Below are 23,114 nucleotides of genomic sequence, written 5' to 3'. Positions count from 1 at the left end.
CCTAATTGCCCCCAAACCCCTCATAAAAGCTGCAAAGAATCTTCACCTCTTATCCGTAAAGGCCAGGCAGCTGACCTTGCCGGTGCCAAGGCAAACTTAAAAGATAATGATAACACTCCTCTCGGAGACTCAGAACTTAAAATAACATCATATATATAATTTTATGTCAGCCAATTAAAAAGAACACTGTAAAACTTTTCGCCTTTCATTATAAATAGGCCTGTTGAACAAAGGCTCGGGGCCTCTTAGCATCACCGGGTTACCGTGTGCGCAGAGGACCAGGCTCGAGCTTGCCAATAAATGACTCTGTTGCTTGCATTGATCGTGGTCTCTGGTGGTCTTTGTGGGGTCTCGAGCCGCTGGGCATGACAACTGATTATACACAGCTGAAAAGTGTGTGTGTGTGTGTGTGTGTGTGTGTGTGTGTGTGTGTGTGTGTGTGTTTTGGGGTGGAGATGCAGAAAGTGCAGTCGACTAATTTTTGTCAACCAGCAATAGATGTCTCTCAAGGGTCAATCTTCTTGTGATCCTCGCGGTATCCCCAGCCTTGCAAAGAAGGTTGGCCTACAGACCAACAACCTGAAGACCCCTGGGCCCAGGAGCTCCGCCTTTCCTCGCAGCCTCGGGGAAGAGCCAGGGACCATAGAGACGTGGCTTCATAGAGAGTCGGCGGTTGGGGTGGTGAGGAACCGGAAGTCGCGGCGTCCCGGGCTCGGCCATTATTTTGGGACTCCTCGGTTGCCGAGTCGCGTTCTACTGTCATCTTCTAGCGGCCCTGGCACCGAGGCGACACTATCTCAGGCTGGAGCGCCAGAGGATCCCTGGTGAGCGGGGTGGGGTCGGAGCGGGTGGGCGTGCGCGGAGGGCAGCTCGCGCCCCTTGCTGGCCCGCCGGGGCGCCGACTCTCATCCCCGCTGCTCCTCACCTGGATGCCGGGGTCAGCGCCGTGGTCTGGCCCCGGCACGCGGCCGGAGCGGGAGAGGTGTTGAGGACAGGACCCGAGTCTGTATGTGACCGTGGACTGGTGCGGAGTCAAACAGGACAGCTGCCTCATTAGCCAGGTTCCCCGGCGCAGGCCTTTCTGCTCTTGCTCGGTCTTCTCTGAGGCTGATGCTCAGAAAGAGTTTGAGACTTCAGAGCAGTGGCCCCAGCCTGCTGGACACGGTTCTGTTTTGGTTTTTAGGGATGGACCAGTTGTCTTTTACTTTTATAATATAACGGTATTGAAAAAGCAAACTTGAACTGTGTATACCGCTGTTCTTTCAGAGAACACACATACTAAGACTGCAGACTCAGAAAAAATGCTGTCCTTTGCAAAGAAAAAAACAAAAAGTCATTGCCAGCCTGTCAGTGACTGCATGGCCATTGCTTTTCTCTTTTTGCAGCTTGCCAGATTAAAGTTTTATCATGGATTAATGTTTGGAAACCGTTGTTTTAGAACAGCTGTTGTTTGGGTTTCTTATCTTCATAGATAAAATTATTTTGGACTTTGGAGTTAAGTTCCTGAATTTGCACTTTGCACCCACAACTTAACTGAGAGGCCTTGTGTGAATCACTTAGTTCCTCTGAATCTTTTGTTATTTTTAATTTTGCCTCATAAACCTTTTGTGAGAATCAATTGAAAATTCTGTTTAAGATGTGTTATTTTTATTGGTAAAGTACACATGAATAGAGTACTGATGACTTACTGTAGAAAATTATTTAACATCCTTTTAATTCTATTCCATCCCTCCCAGATTGATCACCGAACACTGCTAAGTTGTTCTCAATTGTCTTATCTCTGCTTCTGCTGCTACTGCTTTCAGGAATTGATCGTTTGTTTATAGACTATTTCAAGAACCTAACTGACCTTCCTGATGTCCAATCCTTCCTCCCCTATCATTCCTCCCTTATCAATTCCTGACCCCACATAAGACTCCCATAATTTTATCTATGAAAGGTCTGTCTAATCATGTCATAAACCCCTGAAGCAGTAAAAAAAAAAAGCTCCATTCCAAGGCAAAAGCCATGATAAGTAAAGTCACATGAACTGTGACAAAGTTGCAAAGACACAATTTGCAATTCCCATTGTAAGCAAATAAAGGTTTTTTCTTTGATACAAAGAGTGCACAAATTAACAAAATCCCGTACGTTAATAGAAATGGGCAAAATATATGAATAGTTAACAAAGTGACTCTTCACTCAAGGTACAAGTTAAAAATTTGGCGGAGATCCCAGTCTTTGACAGCTGCATTGGTGAGAGAGTGAGGAAATAGGCACTCCCTCACAGTTGAGGCTGAGCTGAGTGTAAATTGTATTTTGGTACAAGCCTAATGAGGCCTAATTGGCAAGATCAGGATTTAAAATGCCCGCACCTTTTGACCCAGTAATCCTGCTGTAAGTAATTTTTCCTATGTGTGCCTACACATGTGCAAACTGATGTATGCCCATGATAATATTGTTGGTATTAGGAAAAAATTGAAAACTGCCTAAATGTTCCATAAGTGGTAGAGTGGATAAATAAATTATAGTGCATTTACAAAAACAGGGGAAGGGACTATGTACTGACAGGAAAATTGAGAAAAGGAAAATGCTGCACATTTTTCATTGTATTATACCATTTGTGAAAATGGGGAAATAGGAAACATTAAGTGTATATACATATACCATAAATAACTAGAAAACTATATAAAAAATCAACAGGGAGAGGGAATAACACAGCATATGTTTTGTAATTTTTTAAACTAAGTAAATCTTTAATCTGGTGAATTTGTTGTTTTAAAAAATAACAAGGGAAAATGTGGAATAAAGCTTCTTTAATGATTACCTATTGGTCATAGGGCATGATCACATCCTTACTCTGCTTCTCAAGAGACTTTATTTTTTTAAATTTACGTATATTTTTTAGTTGTAGGTGGACACAATACTTTTGTTTTATTTTTATGTGGTGCTGACAATCCAACCCAGGGCCTCACACATGCCAGGTGAGTGTGCTACCATGGAGCCACAACCTCAACCCCTCAAGAGCCTTTAGAATGTGACTTTGTGTACCTTCCTGCTCTATTCCTATGATCTTGCCTCCGAAGTTTACTTTCCTCTTTACATGCTAAACTATTTCTTTTTTCCTTTTCTTTCTTTTTTCTTTTTCTCCCCCCCTCCCCATTTTTGGTGTGTTTGTGTGTGGTACTGGGGATCAAACCCAGGGTTTGATCAAACACTTGCTACTTAAGCACTGCAAAGTCCCTTCCTTCCCTTTCTTCTTCCCTCCCCCTCCCTTCCTTCCTTCCTTCCTTCTTTCCTTCTTTCCTTTTCTTTTCTTTCTTTTTTTTTAATGATACTAGGGATTGAACCCAGGGCCTCACACATGCTAGACAAGTCCTCTACCACTGAGCTATATCCCAAGCCCTTTTAATGTTTTCATTTTGAGACAGTTGTCAGGTTAACCTTGAACTGGGCAATCCTCCTGCATCAGCCTCCCAAGTAACTAGGATTACAGGCATATGGCACCATGCCCAGCTCTAGAAAACCCATTTTTAATACAGCTATGTGTACTCTTATTCCTTGATTTTGAAAATCCAGTATCTTTCTTCCTGGAGTGACTTCCTTGATATCTTGTCTTTTGATTTTTTTTTTTTTTTTGTATTAAAGCCCAATATAAAATTACCTATCACTAATCCTTTCTATCTTTATTCTATTAGTTGTATTTACATGTTATAGTGAAATTATGTTTATATTTCTGCCTCCCTTGTTTAGTTATAAATGTCCCTGTGTTAAATACAATCAATGAGAATGCTTTCGTATATTACTGATGGTGATGTAACTTGTCACCTTAAAAGTTTAAAAACATTTGTACCCTAGAAATTTTTCCTCTAGAAATTTATCCTGAAGAAATAATCAGCAGTGAAACCAAAAATTCATCGGCAAGGATACTCTTTGTGGCTTTATTTGTAATAGGAAAGAATTAGAAATATTCTTAAATCATTTTAAATGTCTAGTGACCAGGGAACTACTTAAATATGACTGGACCTATACAGGTCTCAAAAGCAACAAACTAATGTCCTTTTCACGACATACTGTGCAATAAAAGCAAGTTTTAGAGCAATAGTCAGATCCAGTCTTGTGGTACACATGGTGCATTGAAAAAGGACATACTCCAGAACAATAGCAGTGATTATTTTGCATATTTCCCAGTTTTATAGAATGTGTGGTTTATAATCAGAAAAATAAGTGATATTTTCAAAGATCAGATGACTTCTAGAGAGAATAAACCCAAGTTCTATATAATGAAACTATTTAAAGTTATCCAAATATTTTAACAGAATGAATGATTATCAGATTATTTGAAGTACAGCAAAAGTACACAGAAATCAATTCAACTTTTTTTGTTAATTGAATTTTAGAATTTTTCCTATTATATATTAGAGTTAAGATTACTTGTTGATTATTTAACATAGGAAAGAGTACTAGTTATAGAAAGATAACTAACATTTGAGTTTATGTATCAGGTATTGTTCAAAAGTTGAAATGAGAGCTGGTTATGGCTCAGTGCCTGCCTGGCTTGGGTTCTGTCTCCAGTATGGGGGTTGGGGATAGAGATAGATATTAGGGAATGAAATTGATATGCAGCAGTTTAAAAAAAAACTTGAAATGTATTTACACATCAAAATCTCAAAACAACTCTGCAATACTGTAGGGTAGGAACTGCTATTTTCCCTGTGTTGCAAGTCAAGAAACTAAGGCTTGGACTGGGTGCATAGCTCTTTGGTAGGCCACTTGCCTAGCACTGAGTTTAATTCTCAGCACTGCATAAAAATAAATATATTGTATCTATCTACAACTATTAATTTTTTTTTTTTTTTTAACAAAAAAGAAACTAAGGCTTAGGAGTGAGGTAATGTGTTCAGGTTACAGAAGTATCTAAAAAGCCGATTGTTAAAATGGTAACTAGTTTGCTGTAATTAGATGGAAGAGCTCTTATGCATAAAGACCAAAGGAATTCCATGTGTTTGGTTTTGGTAGTATTGTGTCCCCTGGCTTTAGGCAGAGGGTTTCTGTTAGAGGAAGCACTCTCTGGAGCCTAGATCCTTGCTTTCAGGGATGTTTTGTTTATTACCGCGAGTTGATGGGGGTCTGGAAAACTTGGTTATTTCTCTGGACTAACTTTAACAATGATTTCTTGAGGTCTTATAGATGACGTTCTCCAAGCTCTAAGGAAGAAGTCAAGCAAGAATTAAGGGGACGTGGAGAGGAACCTTTCTTAAAAGGCAACAATGACGAGAGAAAACTGGGCCCACAATGCTCTGAGACAAGAGGGTCTTGTGAAAGGGAAGGATGATACCTGGAAATGGGGAACCAGCTTCCAAGGGAGCAGCTCCTCTGTTTGGGAGACCTCTCACATGCACTTTAGACAGTTACGTTACCATGAAACATCTGGACCCCGGGAGGCTCTGAGCCGGCTCCGGGAGCTCTGTCGCCGATGGCTGAGGCCAGAAGCGCGCACCAAGGCTCAGATCCTGGAGCTGCTGGTGCTGGAGCAGTTCCTGAGCATTCTGCCTGGGGAGATTCGGACCTGGGTGCAGCTCCATCGTCCTGGCAGTGGCGAGGAGGCTGTGGCCCTGGTAGAGGAGCTGCAGAAAGACCTTGATGGACCAGCACTAAAAGTGAGAAAGGCTGGGAGTAGGGAGTGAATGGAGGGAAGAAAAGAACTGAGGCTGGGCTGGTGGGTGACCCTGTGATTTTCATTAATAATTAGCAACACTAGCAACCTAATGCAAATTAAAGCAGGTTCATATGCTATTCAGATTACAGAATATGCAGAGAAATGGATTTATGATTGAGGTTTGGGCCCAATTCAGTCAACACAAAAACTTCGATTCCACTTTGCCTCCCTAGGTGAAACTTGCTCATCCTGAGTCTGGTTGAACATCTTGAAGAGGATGAGTGTTCCCCTAAACAGAAGCATATGTGCTATTTCTATAATTCTGATTGGCCTAGTGATAAAAGCCTGGAGTATAAAAGGCAATGGAATAGCAAGAATGAAGCTAGATCTAGCCAGACCTCCCCCAGAATTTCCCTACTAGGAATTCTGCAAGATAAGGGGTTAGGTTGAGATATTTGTTCCTGATAAGATTTTACATTCTTTTTTTTTTGGCGGGAGGTAGGTACTGGTAATTGAACTCAGGGACACTCGACCACTGAGCCACATCCCCAGCCCTATTTTGTATTTTATTTAGAGACAGGGTCTCACTGAGTTGCTTAAGTCCTCACTATTGCTGAGGCTGGCTTTGAACTCATGTTCCTCCTGCCTAAGCCTCCCGAGCTGCTGGCATCATAAGCATGCACCATTACACCTGTCAGATTTTACATTCTTGACCTTTAGATTGGGACTTTTAAGATAGCCTCTCATGTGTGTGAGATTTTTATTTCTATAAATCTGTAGCCCACTAAAAGCATTTCTGTGTAAGAAGTCTAAACCATAACTCAAACTTGGCATTGGCCTCAAGGATAGACTTGTTTGTTTTAATTATAAAAATGAACTTTAGAGGTTTGTATCTCTTTACAAATTAATATTCTATCCTTTTTCATTTGAAAGACAGGAAAACTGAAACAGAAAAAGATTCAGTGGATTACCTTAGGTCAGACATTTAGCAGCAAAGCTCAGTGTCTAGGTGCCTACTCCATTGTTACTTGTGTTAGATCAGGAAGGGATGAGTAAAGGGGTAAAAAATAGATATGATTGAATCCAAGACTGATAAAAAATTAGGTCTGAAGCTAAATCCATGCTCTTAATTACTGCTTGTTACTTCCATTCCCTCCTTAACCCACACCCAGGTCTGGCTTCTGTTGCCACCGTTCTGTACAGTCTCCTGTGGGAGAGGTCACCAGTGCCGTGAGTGGGGCTAGAGGGCAGCGCCATTGTTCTCAATGCAAAGCTTTACTGCTGTTTTGATGCTTCATATTTGAGGTGGGTCTTTGTGATCTCACAGTTCTAGAATGAGGGCAGAAAGAGGTCCATAGTGGTTAGGAGAGTCCCTTTTCTAGAGGTATGAGAAGAGCCAGCTTATTTTATTTTGCTTTTTTCAGGGTCCAGTTCTTGTCCGGTACCAGGACACTCTCCAGGAGGGTTTGAGTGCTCCAGGAACAGTACTTGCTCCTGCATCTCCCAGCAGCCACTTATCAGCTGAAATTCACCTGAATCCTCTCTCTGACACAGTGGTGTTCAACCCTCAGGATCCTTCACAGGGTACTTACTTTTCCAGAACCCTTTCTGTGGCTCATCTCCCTACTTGCAGAAAGTCTCACTGGATGATGCTAATGCTGAATTTGTTTGAACACCATGAAGAGGATAATATTTTAAAGTATTCTCCAAAACAGAATTCCTACCCTGTATAGGAATCCTTTACAGTAACAGTCTCTTTCTGCTGTTCTAGTGGTTCTCTCTCTTGTCCCTTCCTAGGTCCTTCTGGCCCATATCCATTCTTATTCTTATTGCTGTAATTGTTTTTCCAACCCTGCACATGAGAGTCACTCAGAAAAGGGTTGTAGGTCATTTTGTAGATGACATTGCCTTGACTTGGAGTTCTGGATCATTCTGGTTTTTGTTGTTGTTTTTTGTTTTTGTTTCTTTTGTGGTGCTGGGGATTGAACCAAGAGCCTCCTACACGCATGACAAGTGCTCTACCACTGGGCTGCATCCCTAGCCCTCTGGATCATTCTGAATTCCTAATTTGTAGATGCTAGCCTTGGAGTGATAGGCCAAAACAGCAGTAATCTCATATGCAGTTTGTTCTTCCTCAGATTCTCCTGCTCCTGAGGCTTCTGCCCTTTCCCAGGAAGAGAACCCAAGAAATCAATTAATGGCACTTATGCTCCTGACAGCCCAGCCCCAGGTAAGGTTTGCATTTTCTTTCCTTCTTCCTTGCACTGCATTAATTGTTGCTGAAGGGCCCTCTCTTATCCTGGTGCTTGGGTGTCCCATCGTTTCCCATATCCAAATCAAGGTCCATGCTTTTGGAAAACTGACTTTGCATAGTCTCTTTATGTCTCTCTGATATATATGGCCCACCTCATGGCCTCACAATGTATCTCTTCCCCAGAAGTGAAAAGGACCTTTTGATAGGGGAGCTCCTAAGCACTGATAACCTCACATACACCTGTTATTTCAGGAGTTGGTAATGTTTGAAGAGGTATCAGTATGCTTCACTTCAGAGGAATGGGCATGTCTGAGCCCAATTCAGAGGGCCTTGTACTGGGATGTGATGCTGGAGAATTATGGAAATGTGACCTCCCTAGGTAAGGATAACTTATTCCTATAATTCTTACTTTTATCTTACCTGTTTTGATTATAAAAGTAGCTTATGCTCATTTAAGAAAACAAATTATTAGAATATTCACTTTAACCTCATTATTTGCAGACAATTGTTGTCAACATTTTGATATATCCCATGTGTTTTTTTCTATGTGAGGGTTTTTTAAAAATATGTTCAAATATATGTGAATATATATTCAATATATATTTAAAAATATATATGCACATGCATGCACACACACACACGTGTATATACATTTATAACTTTCTTTACAGTCACTATATTGGCTACAAAATTTCTACCATAATTTAAATTTAGTTATCCATTTTCTTATTTTTGTATTTTGGATAATCATTATCATAATCAACAATCTCTGTGCCTGAAACCTTTCTTTATTCCTTCTTATTTTTTAGGAATACAACTGCTGGGTCTATATGTTTGAATTGCTTTAAGGCTCTTGCTTCATACTACCAAATTGCTCCCCATAGTGATCCATACCCTCTCTGCTTTTATCAGCAGTTCTTCCAAATACTCCTTTTATTCTGTTTTTGTTTGTACTTAGTAATCCCATTCTTTTAAACTGTTGGTAATTTTTAAAGTCATAAAATCTAATCTAAGGTGGATTTCTTTGATTAGTAATAAAAAAGAATATTTTAAAACCTTTTAGCTGGGTGCAGTGGTACACATCAGTAGTGCTAATCACTTGGGAGACTGAACCATGAGGGTTGTTTGAGATCAAGCTAGGTAACAGAGAGATCCTGTCTTGAAAGAAAAACAATTTAGCCATTTGTGCTTCCAACAAACTTTTAGCATCTATCATGTGGTGTACCTGTAAAAATGATATGATTCCACCCATAAATAATTTATTATGGTTTGGGAGAAGATTATAGAAAGGATAAAGAAAACAAGGCAGAGTAAAATAATTGGTGTAATAGTGGCATAAACTTTTTATTTTGGAAATACAGAAGACAGAGCAGCCAAACTCATTCCTGGAGACCAGAAAAGACCATAAAAGAGGTAGCATTAGCGGTGTAACTGGAAAAGTTGAACTCTACAGAGAAATAGACACTGAGAACTAAGAACCAACCAGACAATCTAATTTTGACTAGAATACATAGCTATACTAGTTTAAATGACCACATAATTTTCCATTGTCTGTGATCATGCTTTACATTGACAATTTTATTCTAAATGTTTCCATTTAGGAACCGTACACACCCTTTCATTTTTTCTGTACTGCCTTTTCTGTGTGTTTCAGGAATATTGCAAAATCACATTTGACTAGATTTTACATATTTCTGGTGATATTTATTCTTTGGAATTAGTCTTCTCTAATATTTTCTAATTGACTCATTTGCATATAGAAAGTGCTGATGTCTTTGTATATTAATTTTGTACCCAGCAGCCTTGTTATTTTATTGTCCGTTTTGTACTGTATTTTTACACTTATGAAAACATATCCTTTAGTATCTGAGCATTGGTGATGGTGGGTCATATATTCTGTAGGTTTTATACTTTGATGCATATTACCAAACTGCCTTTGAGTGTTGTTTAAGAATTCTTGATTTTTAAGCCTTAGAAAATCATTTATATTGTCAGATTATTTGTATTCACTTTATGGTCTTTTTCCCCATAAAATTACTTTTTAATTTAGTCTGTATTTTTAAAGATACATTTATCATTCCTAATATTCCATTGAATGGATGTGTCACATTTTGCTAATCCAATCATGAGTTGATGTCTATTTTGGATTGTGCAATGCTGGTATAATATATAGGAATACCATTGATTTTTGTATATTGATATTGTGTCCTGCGACTTTGTTGAACTTATAAGTTCTAATAAGTTTTTTAGTGGATCTTATAGGATTGCCTATATACAAGATCTTGTATTGGAGCTGGGGTTGTAGCTTAGTGGTAGAGCCCTTGCCTAGCATGTGTGAGGCACTGGGTTCCATCCTCAGTACCACATAAAATAAAGAAACAAAGGTATTGTGTCCAACTATAACTGAAATATTATATTTTAAAAAAAGATCTTATGTCATGTACATAGAGATCATTTTATTTCTTTTTTTCGAACCTGGACACCTTTCTTTCTCTTGGCTAATTGTCTTACCTGGAACCTGCAGTACATGTTGAGTAGAAATGGTGAAATTACAGTCTTCATTCTCCTCTTAAAAGGGACTGTATTCAGTCTTTTACAATTTAATATTAGCTTTGAGTGTTTTCTTAGATGCCCTGTATCAGATTGAGGAAATTCCCTTTTATTCCTACTTTGTTGAGTGTTTTTATCATGATGAGGTATTCAATTTTGTAAATTAAAAAAATATATATATTTTTAGCTGTAGATGGACACTATATGTGTGTGTGTATATATATATATATATATTTTTTTTTTTTAAATGAGGTGCTGAGAATTGAACCCAGTGCCTCACACATGATAGGCAAGTGCTCTGCCACTGAGCCAGAACTCCAGCCCTGTTAATACTTTCTTGGCATCTATTGAGATGACCATGTTGTTTTTGTTCATTGTATTTCATTAATTGATTTTCAAATATTATATCAACATTTTTCCTCTGATCAATTTCAAGTGTTCATGGTGTATAATACATTTTATGTGTTGCTGGATTTGTTTAGGTAGTATTCTGTGGGGAGTTTTATGTCTGTATTTCTAAAATATATTTGTAGTTTTCTTTTTTGTGTCATGTTTTGTCTCATTTTGCTATTAGGGTACTACTGGCCTATAGAATGAGTTAGGAGATATTTCTAATACTTCTGTTTAACTAGAAGAGCTTATGAAGAAATGGTACTAATTCTTTTAATATTTGGAGGAATTTACCAGCGAAGCATTCTGCATCCAGGCTCTTCTTTGTGGATGTTTTTATAATTTATTATTAACTGATTCAGTTCTTTACTTGTTAAAGGTATATTCCGATTTTCTGTTTCTTTCTGAGTCAGTTTTAGTAGTTTGTGGCGATCTAGGAATTTTCCTATTTCATCTAAGTTGTCTAACTTGTTGGCACAGAATCATTTGTAGTATTGCCTGATAATTCTTTTGATCTCTTTAAGATTAGTGATAATGCCCAAAGGAAGTAACTTTAGAGCTTAGTTTTTAAGAGTTTAGGTACAGCACAGTACAGCAATTCAGAAAGAGAAAAGTCATGACCAGTGATAGGCAAGGGGGAAAAAAAAAACATTTGGGCAGCTGCTTGTGGTTCACTATGTTAGTAACAGAAAAATGGGCAGACAATGGGTGAAGCATCTCTTGAAGTATGCTGGTCATTTGTGCTTTATCCTTTACGCAAAATAGAGTGATATATTTGAGCAGATAAATGACATGGTTAAATTTACCTATCAGAAAGATCATTGCCAAAGGAGTATACCTGGATTGGGGCAGATGAAGGGCAAGAGGAATTGGAGGTAAGGATAACTATTTCTTAATAGGCCTCACCAAAGATTTCTCAAAGTAATGAGCTCCATCATTCTGACCATTTTTACCAAGTTCCCTTAAAGTTTAGTAGGTCCATACATAATCTGATTCCTACACTGAAACAATGATATAGTTTAACCAGCTAATTAGCTATTGATACTGATACAAGATTGCTAATTTTTATCCATTTTCCACCTTAATTTAGTTACTTGTCACTTGTTTCCTTAAAGCTGGCTACATTATATAAAGAAAGAGAGCCCTCCTCTCTACCAGCATCCTGCTTGACTTGTGAAACCACCTTTTGATCTAATCAACCATAGGCAAGGAAACTGAAGTACCAATCAACATTGGATAGGCCAGAGACACACATATAATATCCTGTGGCCAAGTAGTTGGGTAGTGTGATTGGCAGTTCTGCCTTAGTAAAGAGGGGCAACTGAGATGAGATGTGACAATCTGAACTAAGAATTTCTGGAGCTCAAGTCAATGTTCGTTGAATATTTCCTATCCTCACTCTTCTCATATACTTAAAGAAGTTTATAATAAAATAAAATAGTTCACTCATTTTCTATATTTTTTGTCTCTGTTTTAGATAGAAGAAAAGTATTGTTATATTCAAAGAGAAGATAGCGTTACTATTAACACAGATTTATTTATGAGATAATTTGGGGAACTGTCTCATAATTTTTCTCACATTTTGGTAACTTGAAAGTAAACTTCCAGAACATTTTTGTAAAAACAATTTCACATTTAAAATATCTGAGAATGTTAAAGTAGGAAGGACCTTGGTGATAACTACTTCAGTCTCATCATTTTCAGATGTTTTCATTTTTTTAATTGTCTCTATTTTTTTCCTTTTTGTTCTATATTTCTTTTACTTTTTGTGTCTAATTAAGTAAGGAAATCTAACATGGACATGATGTTTTTGTGAAATGAATTTTTAAATTTCTGTTTATCACTTTTAAGAAGAATACTAGATGTTGTACATGAATTCTAAGAATTAAGTTGCTGTTTGCTGTTTTTTTTTTTCCCTGTAGATTAATTTCTTTTAGCTAATTAAAAAGTTTTCTTACACTTTTCAAAAATTAAAAATTCCCTTTCATAGTCCCTAGGTGTATTTGCCCTACTTTAAAGTTCCCATCTTCCTAATGTAAGGAAAACAAAAAAAATTCTTTCAAAGCCATATGGTTGTTCTTGCACCGTCCAGCTTTTTGGGTGTCAGGTCCAGATCATCTACATAAAATCTCATGTTCTCTCACTCATTCTTCCTTGCTTCTATTTTGTCATCATCATTTGTATTTTTCCATCTGCTTCCTGAAGACAAGGAGCTCATAAGTGCCTTAGAGTGAGCTGTATGTTAACCTGTTTATAACATCCTGTTGGTGATTCTGCTTTGTACCTTCATTTAATAAAAAGTTTCCCCTTTTTATAGGCACATAAAAGCGTATCATTCTAGGACTGGGGCTGTGGTTCAGTGGTAGAGAGAGTGCCTAGTAGGTGTGAGACACTGGCCTTGATTCCAAGTACTGGGGGGAAGAAAGTATCCATCCAGGGGTCAGAGGTGTAGCTCTGTGATAGAGTATTTGCCTAAGCTCTAGAAACATGTTTCTAGAACGTTTTTAAGACACTTGAAGATCCTAGTCTCACAAACATAGGGACCTGATAACATTTGTGTTTTTAATTCCTTTTACCAGAATGGGAGACCATGACTGAGAATGAGGAAGTGACATCAAAGCCAAGTATTTCTCAACGAGCAGATACTCAGAAAGGAATATCAAAAAGACTTCAAGGAGGTGTTTCCCAGGCCTTGGGTTTTGAGGAAGAGTGTGAATGGCAAGTTTTGGCAAGTCAGTGGGGAAATGAAACAGGAGAAAGGTTAGATGCAGTGAAAAAAGGTTCCCTGTTTGAACAAGACAAGAAGAAAAGGACTCCACCAGAAAAACGAGGCCAGAAGTGGAAGGAATTTGGAGAAAGCTTGACTTTAGGTTCAGCTGTTTCTGAAGGTTTAATAGGTACTGAGGGAAAGAAGTACTATAAGTGTGACATATGTTGTAAACATTTAAATAAAATTTCCCATCTCATAAACCATCGTAGAATCCACACTGGAGAGAAACCTCATAAATGTAAGGAGTGTGGGAAGGGCTTTATTCAGCGCTCAAGCCTTCTGATGCACCTTCGAAACCATTCTGGGGAGAAACCATATAAATGTAATGAATGTGGGAAAGCATTCTCTCAAAGTGCTTACCTTCTAAACCATCAGAGGATCCACACTGGGGAGAAACCTTACAAATGTAAGGAATGTGGAAAGGGCTTCTATAGGCACTCAGGCCTCATCATACATCTAAGACGCCATTCAGGGGAGAGACCTTACAAATGTAATGAGTGTGGGAAGGTTTTCTCCCAAAATGCTTACCTCATTGACCATCAGAGGCTCCATAAAGGAGAAGAACCTTATAAATGTAATAAATGCCAGAAAGCTTTCATTCTGAAGAAGAGCCTCATTCTGCACCAGAGAATTCACTCTGGGGAAAAACCCTATAAATGTGATGAATGTGGAAAAACCTTTGCTCAGACCACCTACCTTGTCGACCATCAGCGACTCCACAGTGCAGAGAACCCTTACAAGTGTAAAGAATGTGGGAAAGTTTTCATTCGAAGTAAAAGCCTCCTTTTACACCAGCGAGTCCACACAGAAAAGAAAACCTTTGGTTGTAAAAAGTGTGGGAAAATTTTCAGTTCTAAGTCAAACCTCATTGAGCATAAGCGGATGCACAGCAGAGAGAAACCTTACAAATGCACTGAATGTGGGAAAGCCTTCACTCAGAGTGCTTACCTTTTTGATCATCAGAGACTCCACAATGGAGAGAAGCCCTACGAGTGTAATGAATGTGGAAAAGTTTTTATTCTGAAGAAGAGCCTCATATTACATCAACGGTTCCACACTGGAGAGAATCTCTATGAATGTAAAGATTGTGGCAAGGTCTTTGGTTCTAACAGAAATCTCATTGACCATGAGAGGCTCCACAATGGGGAGAAGCCATATGAATGTCGAGAGTGTGGGAAAACCTTTATTATGAGCAAGAGTTTCATGGTCCATCAGAAACTTCATACACAGGAGAAAGCCTATAAATGTGAGGATTGTGGGAAGGCTTTCAGTTACAATTCAAGCCTGCTTGTACATCGAAGAATCCACACTGGAGAAAAGCCCTTTGAATGTAGCGAGTGTGGGAGAGCTTTCAGTTCCAACAGAAACCTCATTGAACATAAGAGAATTCACAGTGGTGAAAAACCCTATGAGTGTAATGAGTGCGGCAAGTGCTTCATCCTGAAAAAAAGCCTCATTGGACATCAGAGGATTCACACAAGGGAAAAGTCTTATAAATGCAATGACTGTGGGAAAGTCTTCAGTTACCGCTCAAACCTGATAGCCCATCAGAGAATCCACACTGGTGAGAAGCCCTATGCGTGTAACGAATGTGGGAAAGGCTTTACCTACAACAGAAACCTTATTGAACATCAAAGAATTCACAGTGGGGAAAAAACCTATGAATGTCATATCTGTAGAAAAGTCCTCACCTCTAGCAGAAATCTTATGGTACATCAAAGAATACACACTGGAGAGAAACCTTATAAATGTAGTGAGTGTGGAAAAGATTTTAGTCAGAATAAAAACCTTGTTGTACATCAGAGAATGCACACTGGGGAAAAGCCTTATGAGTGTGAGAAATGTAGGAAATCTTTTACCTCTAAGAGGAATTTAGTTGGTCACCAGAGAATCCACACAGGGGAGAAACCCTATGGGTGTAATGATTGTAGTAAAGTTTTTAGGCAAAGAAAAAACCTCACTGTACATCAGAAAGTTCATACAGAGGAAAAACCCTGTGAATGTGGTGAGTCTGAAAAGGAATTCTCTCAGACTTCAAAACTTCATTTTCAACAAAAAGTCCATACTGTGGAGGAATTCTCTTGGCTAAAAAATACCACTGAGTCTAAGATAGAGATTCAGAAAATCTAGTGGAGAGCTGGCCTTGTGGCCAGTAGTAGAGAGCTGCCTAGTATGTACAACCCCCAGTACTGCAGAAAAAAAAAAAAAAACAAAAACAAAAAACTAGTGTCATATATAAACTATTAGAGGAATGACACCTAGTTCCTAAAGGAAGAAAAATGATCATCTTATAGACAAGTGGAAGAAAGGTAATCTAAACTTTCAAGTGTAGAAAAACATAATCCAAATTCTAGCTAAAGGATATTTCCAGATTATTATGACCCTGGAAAGAGACCTTGGAGCAATTGATGATAGAAGAAACTGGGTTTGGGTCTTATAAGAGATAATGGTACAGTCGTAAATGATAGCAAATATATCTTTATTAAAATAAAGTGGACATTATTTCTGAAAATATGTATATTGTACAATTTAAAGATAGTATCACTGCTGCAGAACATCTGTATAGACAGTAAAATCCACATGCTGAGATGTGAAATTAGCAGGCAAGAGGTTGTCTGGCTCATGCCTAAGAGGAGCACTAGATTTAAAATCAGAAGACAGGTTTGGATTCTCTCTCCCTTACTGTGTAAATGTTAAGTACACCTCTAAGCTTCAGAATGCCTACCTCACAGGGTTGTTGTGAGGGTTAAGTGAAAGGATATTTGTGAAATTATTTTTCAATAAAGTTGTATAAAAGAGGTATGGCCAAAGTCTAGGATATGGCATAATGTAAGTTCGTTCATTAAGTCAGTATTGAAATGAAGAGGATTCCATGGGAAGTATGATGGATAACTTCGGGATTTAGTACTCTAAAGACATTTTAAAGTGACTAAGGGAGTTAATGTATAAAATGTCTACTTTGTTTTTATGGAAAATATATTATGGCCTGCCATTAACAGTGATGCCAAGGACAGCAATTTTTTTTTTCTATCTTTGAATGTGAAACTTGATAGATGGTAGAGTGTCAAAATGGAAGGATAATTCTGTGTTGCTTTTCTCTTTATTGGGAGAAATCCATAACCTCATCATCTGAGCTTATAATCCCTGCCACAGCCATTTTCCATTCTAATCATCATTTAATTGTTGCTGTCATATGATAGCTTGTCACTCATAAAACAACTTTCTGTCCCAGCACTTAATTTCCTATCTAAATTTTTACACAGCCAAGCCTTTAAGTTCTGATTAAGCCAGTGCAGAATGCACTTCTAGGTAGCCACTGCCCTTTACTCCCTGTGAACCAGTTGTTCATTCAGCTGGTGCCCTATTGTACATTTGCTGGGTTAATTCAGCCTATTCCTGGGTTGGTAATTTTATCTTGTAATTCTCCAAACTCCAGTTTTGCGGGTAGAATGTAAATACCTGTATATCAGGATAGTGTTTTCTAATACAAGCAATATCAAAGTGGTATGTTGATTATGACTTGTTATTAATTCAACCCCAAAGCTCCTTGAGAGCTAGTTTTTCATTATATGGAGAGGTACCCAAGGGCGAAAACAGGAAGGGACCCATAGTTTAAATTCTTAAGATATGGATGAGTCAGGTTCTACCTTTTGCCTTGGACAAATCTCTTCACTTTTTGGAGCCTTGATTTCCTCATCTGTCAAACAGGAGGAAAAATATCTACCTCACAAAGTTGCTATGAGGTACTGAATATAAAAATGCTTCCTATCCATGCTGTAGAAGAATCACTCCAGATTATATAATAATTGAAAAAGGTCATACATATTTTAGCAAAGAGAGCTAGCATTTACCTCATAACCAGGTAAAAACAGAGTATCGCTGACTGAGCCCACATCGTGTGCCTCCTCTTTTGATGTAATAAGCCAAAAAATATTTTGTCTGGTTTTAAGCAAGTTTCTTAGACCTAATCACCAGTTTATAGGATATACAGGAAACATAGGATCAAGATAAAAGACGCCATAAGAAATAGGAAAATTCAGAACATGGGATATTATATTAGAAAATTGCCCTGGATTCTTCAGAAAGTAATGATGGAAAGGGGAGTGATCATTATTGATGCTGGGTAAGTGTACTTGGAGCTTCCTATATTATTCTCTGCTTTTGCATATGTATGCAAGTTTCCATAATGAAATTTTACTTAAAATTTTTTTAAATCATAAAAAGTTGAGGATTTTTTTTTTTTTTTAATAAAGAGCCATAAGATACTAAGAGCCAGAAATACACAAATTCCTGCTTGATTTTTTTTCAGAGGTAGAAAAGCAGTTCAACAGAGGAGGAATATCCTTTTCAACAAATGCTACTGGAGCAATTGGCTATCCATAAGGGGTCCCCCCCAACATCTTTCAGGACTAGGACTAAGTAAAGAATTCACAGATGTCATCAAAAGCAAGTTTCATAAAAGGGGAAAATGATAAATCAGACCTCAACAAAATTAAGATACTTTTCTTCGCAAAGATCCTTTTAAGAGGATGAAAAGACATTACAGACTGGGAGAGATATTTGCAGATCATATACCCATCGAAGTATTTTTATCTAGACTACGTGAAGAACTCTGGAAACTTACTACTAAAAAAATCCAATTAGAAATGCACAAGATACCAACAGACGTTTTACTGAAGTATAGATGGCAAATAAATGAAAAGATGTTCAACATCATTATCCATTAGGAAGATGCAAATTAAAATCATGAGATACTTCTATGCACCTATTGTACTTAGCTAACTTTTTTTTTTTTTAAAGGGATTGCACCAGTTCTGACAAGGATGTGGAGAAACTGGATATCATATATTGCTGGAAATGTAAAATAGTATAACCACTTTGGAAAATAATTTGGCATCTTATAAAACTGACTATAAAACTTATAAAACTGCACTTAACTATATGCCTCAGTAATTCCACTCCCTAGCATTTGTCCTAGGAAATGAAAGCCTGAAAGCTTATGTTCACAAAAAGACTTGTACATAGTGTTCATACAATCTATATTCTTAATATTCAAAACCTTTAGGTATCAGGTGGTTAAACTATGGTATGTCTATACCATGGAGAACTTAGTACTTGGCAATAAGACATGACCTACAGATTGTCACAACTAGAATGGATTTCTAGGTAGTAATGTTCAGTGAAACTACCATTTTAAAATGTCACATACTGTATGATTACATTTATATGATATTCTCAAAATGACAAAATGATAGAGGCAAAAGGTTAATGGTTGCCATATGTTCGAAATGATGGGAGGGACAAAGGGAAGAGGATTGGGGTGTAACAATAAAAAGGTAGCACCAGGGAGGTTGGTGATGGAACAGTTGGGTATCCTGATTGTGGTGATTACACAAATCTTATGTAATACTGTGACAAACACATAGGCACACACTCCACCAATATGATTGCTGATTCTGATATTATAGTTTATGTAAGATGTAACCATTGGGGGGAGCCATAACGAAATACAGTTGTGAAACTGATTTGGAAAAAAACAGCTTTGAATTGTGTTTCAGGACATTTGGAGGAATTTGAATATTGACTGTATATTAGATGGTTTTAGAGAATTACTGTTAGTTTCCTTACCTGTGGTGATGGTGGTGTTTGGAGAATATTCTTAAGGGATGCATGCTATTTGGAATGAAGTGTTTTGATGTTTACAGCTTTTTGAAAATATAACGTTAAATAGAGATAAGACAAACATAGCATAATGTTAATTGTTGAGCCCAGATGGAGGATACGGGTATTCTTTATATAATTCTTTTAACTTTTCTGTACCATTTGATATTTTCAAAATAAAATGTTTTGGGGAAAATTATCTGGACTTTATAAACTAATGCTTTGAACTTAGACTCCCGGGTGCACGCTGTGCTCGAGCCACTTGCCCATTCTGGGAATGTCCTGTCATTCCTTCCCAAAACCAAGGGCTTTTGGTGCACGCGCACTCGCCCCACAAGTGCATCAGCCTTCTCCCCTGGTCCTGGAAGATGTTGTACACCCATCGAGAAGAAGGCTCCTCCGAGATTCCTAGAGAGCCCAGCCTGGCGAGCTGGGATCTGGGAGCCGGAAGCCCATCCCGAGGTACTTCCTGTCCGGTCATTGTTCTCGCGCCTGGAAGGGCAGGGGTTCCGGAGGGCCAGTTTCTTGCTCTTGAGTGTGTGCGCCCGGGCCCAGCCTCTGAACTACACATGGTGAGCGGATCGTCGGGGTATCCAGGAACCGTGGGGAGCAGGGCGGGTACCTGGAGTGGCGGTCCCGAAGCGGCCCAGGAGTCCTTCCCTCGGGACTTCGCTGCGGCGGTCCTGGAGCGGCTCTGCTCCCCGCCGCTTCGCAGTCCGGGCGGCAGCCTGACGGGTGGTTGGCGGGCAGAGGACAGAGGTGCACCGCCCAGGGGCCAGGAGGATCCCCGAGACTCGGCGCAAGGGCCTACTGGTGGAGGGAACGGATTGCCACGTTCGGAAGTGGGGAAAGGACATTAAAAGGGAAGCCTTTGATAGAGGACTCTGTCGCCTAGGGCTGGGGGATCCATTTGAATCTTATCAGAAGTCTGATGAGAGTACACAAAGTAGACATTCTTGTCTATAAGATGGAACGGGTCTTAAAGGCCATCCTGTCAGGTAGAATTAAGCTAGTCTTGGAAATCTCCAAATATTCTAGTCACGGATATTTTTAAGTTCCAGAATTAAGATTTGTCGTAGGAATGTAAATGTATTTCATTGCTCTAGAAATTCAGTTGTGCGATAAATTACCAGTAAGTTAACATAGGAAAACGAATGTGATCATTTCAACTGCCAAAAGGGATTTAATAAAATTTAGCTTTTTTTCTTCTTTTTCTTTTTTTTAGTAAAACATCCAAAGAGGAATAGAAAAATCTCATTCTCCTCATATATATCGAAAATAGTGACATTATTTGACTCACAAAATCAAAAACCCTGTTGGCTTATCTGTGGTCAGGGGATCCTATTAATTAGTGGTGGTGTGACTTGAGTTGATGTGGTGCTTCTGGAAAGCAATTTGACAACATGTTCCAACTACACAGTCCTTAAGCATGATTCCCTCTCTTTATTCTAAAGGAATAATGGAGCAGAAGAAAAAACTGTACCCATAAAATTCCTTAACATTTAGGAAATGACACTGAAAATAGTGAAGACTCCATTTACTAAAGGAATGGTTCATTAATGGGGTATAGTTAAGTAAATTATAATATAGCCCTGACTTAGAATACTCTGCCAGACTGAGGCATGTATGAACTATGTATTGAAAGAACACCAAGACTATGGTGAAATAAGGAGATTAAGTTCAAAAGGCAAATAGTGCAACTTGCTGAACAGTGCACAAGTGTGTTCTAAAGTATGATTTAGAAAAATAAGCAGTGCACATATGAATATAAATGACAGAAAAAGAACTAGGATGTCCACCTAGACTGATGACTAATTTCTGTGTGTACATATGTGTATAAGAAATACATTTAATGTTTTATGTTTGTGAAAACATAACTCACTTTTTAAAATGTGCGTTTTTAAATGAGAGTAAAAATTTAAGAATACCATAGATTATCGTTACCTTGTCTTTTGGGAATGGCGGGGGGGGTTGTTGCTCACTTTTTGTCCCCCAGTGCAGGGGATTGAACCCTGCACTTTGTGTGCTAGGCAAGTGCTCTACCACTGAACTAAGCCCTGAACCTCAATACTATAGGTTATTGTATAGTAAATCCAAATAAGCATAAAAAATGACAATGTGAAAATGATATATATTTTTTTTAATCTTAAGAGTAATACTTGGTCTTACTGATATTTAGAAGTGTAAAAAACAAAAAGAACCTCAAAACTACTTGTAATTACACCACCTGGAGATAACCACCCACTCCTAACATGATGTATATACACTTCCAGTTTTTTGCTTGGCATTCCTTTTTTGTGCTAATTTTTCATCGTTGACCATAAAGAAACCGTTTTTCAAACCACTGATGATAATTGTGAACATACCTTTCAAAAACAAAATGTTTGTAATTATTGTTAATGTGTTTGGAGATTTTCCCTTAAAAGAAATTACAACTCTATAATGAATGGTGGTTATTTCTTTGGAGGTAGGTCAAGGGTGTCTTTTCCTAATCATCTATATTTTCAAGTTTTTACAATTAAAATGTTAACCTTTAATAAAAAAAAAAAAAGCAATGAATGTTGCATACAGAGATTTGCATTTACATATTTCTATTTTAACTCCTTCCATCTACAGAAGTAGAACATTTCCTTATACTACAGTGATCACTGACCAGTCATTGGTGAAATTGGCTAGGGGACTGAGTGGCATCCTGACAAATCTGTGCTCACTGCTAACAATGTTTTCTCATATCTCAGTTGACAGTACTCATCTTGGCCCTGAGGAGAAAATCAAGAAGAAGCTTTTGAAACTTAAAAGATTAGATGGGGCTTGACCTCTGCGGGGTAACCCCTAGGAGTTCTGCTGTGCAGAGAAGATGACAACAGAATTGAGAGAGGTCATGACCCCAGCCCCCTGGGGCCCAGTGAAGGTGAAAAAGGAGGAGGAAGAGGAGGAAAATTTCCTAAGTCAGTCATCCAGCCAACAAGCATATTCTGAGAACGTCAAAGTCTGGGCCCCACAGGAGGGGCCTCAGACAGGCCTTGATGTATCCAAAGAGGAGGAAAAGGTAAATGATGACCTGGAAGCAAAGAGGAAGTAAAGACCTGAAAACCTCAAGTAGTTTCAGGAAGACCGCTTCTCTGCTTCCAAACCCAGCATCAGCATCTTATTTCCTAGCTAGGGCTCTGACCTTAAGTCCTTTCGAATATAATTGAGTTGTTCCCTTTGATTGATGCGTTATTCAGTTTTGTTGTTGTTGTTGTTGTTGTTTTAATTACTAAGTAGTTTTCAAACCTTCCTGTATAGAATGTGGAGAACTTTTATAAAATCTTTCTGGCCTTGTTGTAACCTATTCTAAGGAAATTAGAATCTAGGAATGAGAGCTAGTTTTTGTGTATTTAAAAACTCTTTAGATGATTCCAGTTGTAGGTTGAAAGCTCTGAGTGCTTCTTAAACTTCAATATGCCTAAGAATCACTTGGGGTCTTATTAGAATGCTAATTTTAATTCAGGAGGCCTGGGGTATAGTCTGAGATTCTGCATTTCTCAGAAGCTCCCACAGGCCACATTTTGAGTAATGAAGCTATAAATGATACTGTGTCCTTAATGTTTTTAAACACACCCCTTACCAGTACTAGACAAAGGAGGGCAGGGGTTTAGTTGTCTTAAGAGAAGTTATATAAAAACATGATCAGACTGGGCACAGTGGTGTACACCTATAATCCTGGTTTCTCAGGAGGATGAGACAGGAGGATTCCAAGTTTGAGGCCAGCCTGGGTAACTTAGTGAGACCCTGTTTCAGAAAAGATGAGGAAGGGGGCTGACTGAGGATCTAGCTCAGTGGTAGAGCACTTGTCTAGCATGTATGAG

General features: G+C 38.5%; 1 protein-coding gene across 5 annotated transcripts; it reads left to right on the top strand.

Moving 5' to 3' along the window:
- The first annotated feature begins 606 nt into the window (after positions 1-606).
- On the top strand, positions 607-22,298 carry ZNF197 (zinc finger protein 197). 5 transcript variants are annotated; one of them, XM_079116367.1, is made up of 7 exons: positions 607-824; positions 2,888-2,963; positions 5,170-5,639; positions 7,063-7,222; positions 7,777-7,868; positions 8,145-8,271; positions 13,412-18,393. In XM_079116367.1, exons 3-7 carry the CDS (start codon positions 5,250-5,252, stop codon positions 15,730-15,732), a joined length of 3,090 nt encoding a protein of 1,029 aa, XP_078972493.1. In that variant the 5' UTR covers positions 607-824; positions 2,888-2,963; positions 5,170-5,249; the 3' UTR covers positions 15,733-18,393. The 5 variants fall into 5 exon arrangements, with proteins under 5 accessions (XP_078972493.1, XP_078972494.1, XP_078972492.1 ...); XM_079116368.1 differs by having other exon boundaries at positions 5,161-5,639; XM_079116366.1 differs by lacking the exon at positions 2,888-2,963.
- The last annotated feature ends 816 nt before the right edge of the window (positions 22,299-23,114 follow it).

The sequence above is a fragment of the Sciurus vulgaris genome (genome assembly GCF_902686455.1).
Source record: "Sciurus vulgaris genome assembly, chromosome: 16".
Taxonomy (NCBI): domain Eukaryota; kingdom Metazoa; phylum Chordata; class Mammalia; order Rodentia; family Sciuridae; genus Sciurus; species Sciurus vulgaris.
Note: the sequence above shows the minus strand (reverse complement) of the source record. Positions and strands in the feature narration are given on the sequence as shown.

Bases quoted from the DNA above. Each gene is read 5' to 3' on its own strand.
- ZNF197 (XM_079116366.1), top strand. From the start codon at position 5,250: ATGACGAGAGAAAACTGGGCCCACAATGCTCTGAGACAAGAGGGTCTT. The intron at 5,640-7,062 runs GTGAGAAAGGCT...TGCTTTTTTCAG, and splicing joins TTGATGGACCAGCACTAAAA to GGTCCAGTTCTTGTCCGGTA. The intron at 7,869-8,144 runs GTAAGGTTTGCA...CTGTTATTTCAG, and splicing joins TCCTGACAGCCCAGCCCCAG to GAGTTGGTAATGTTTGAAGA.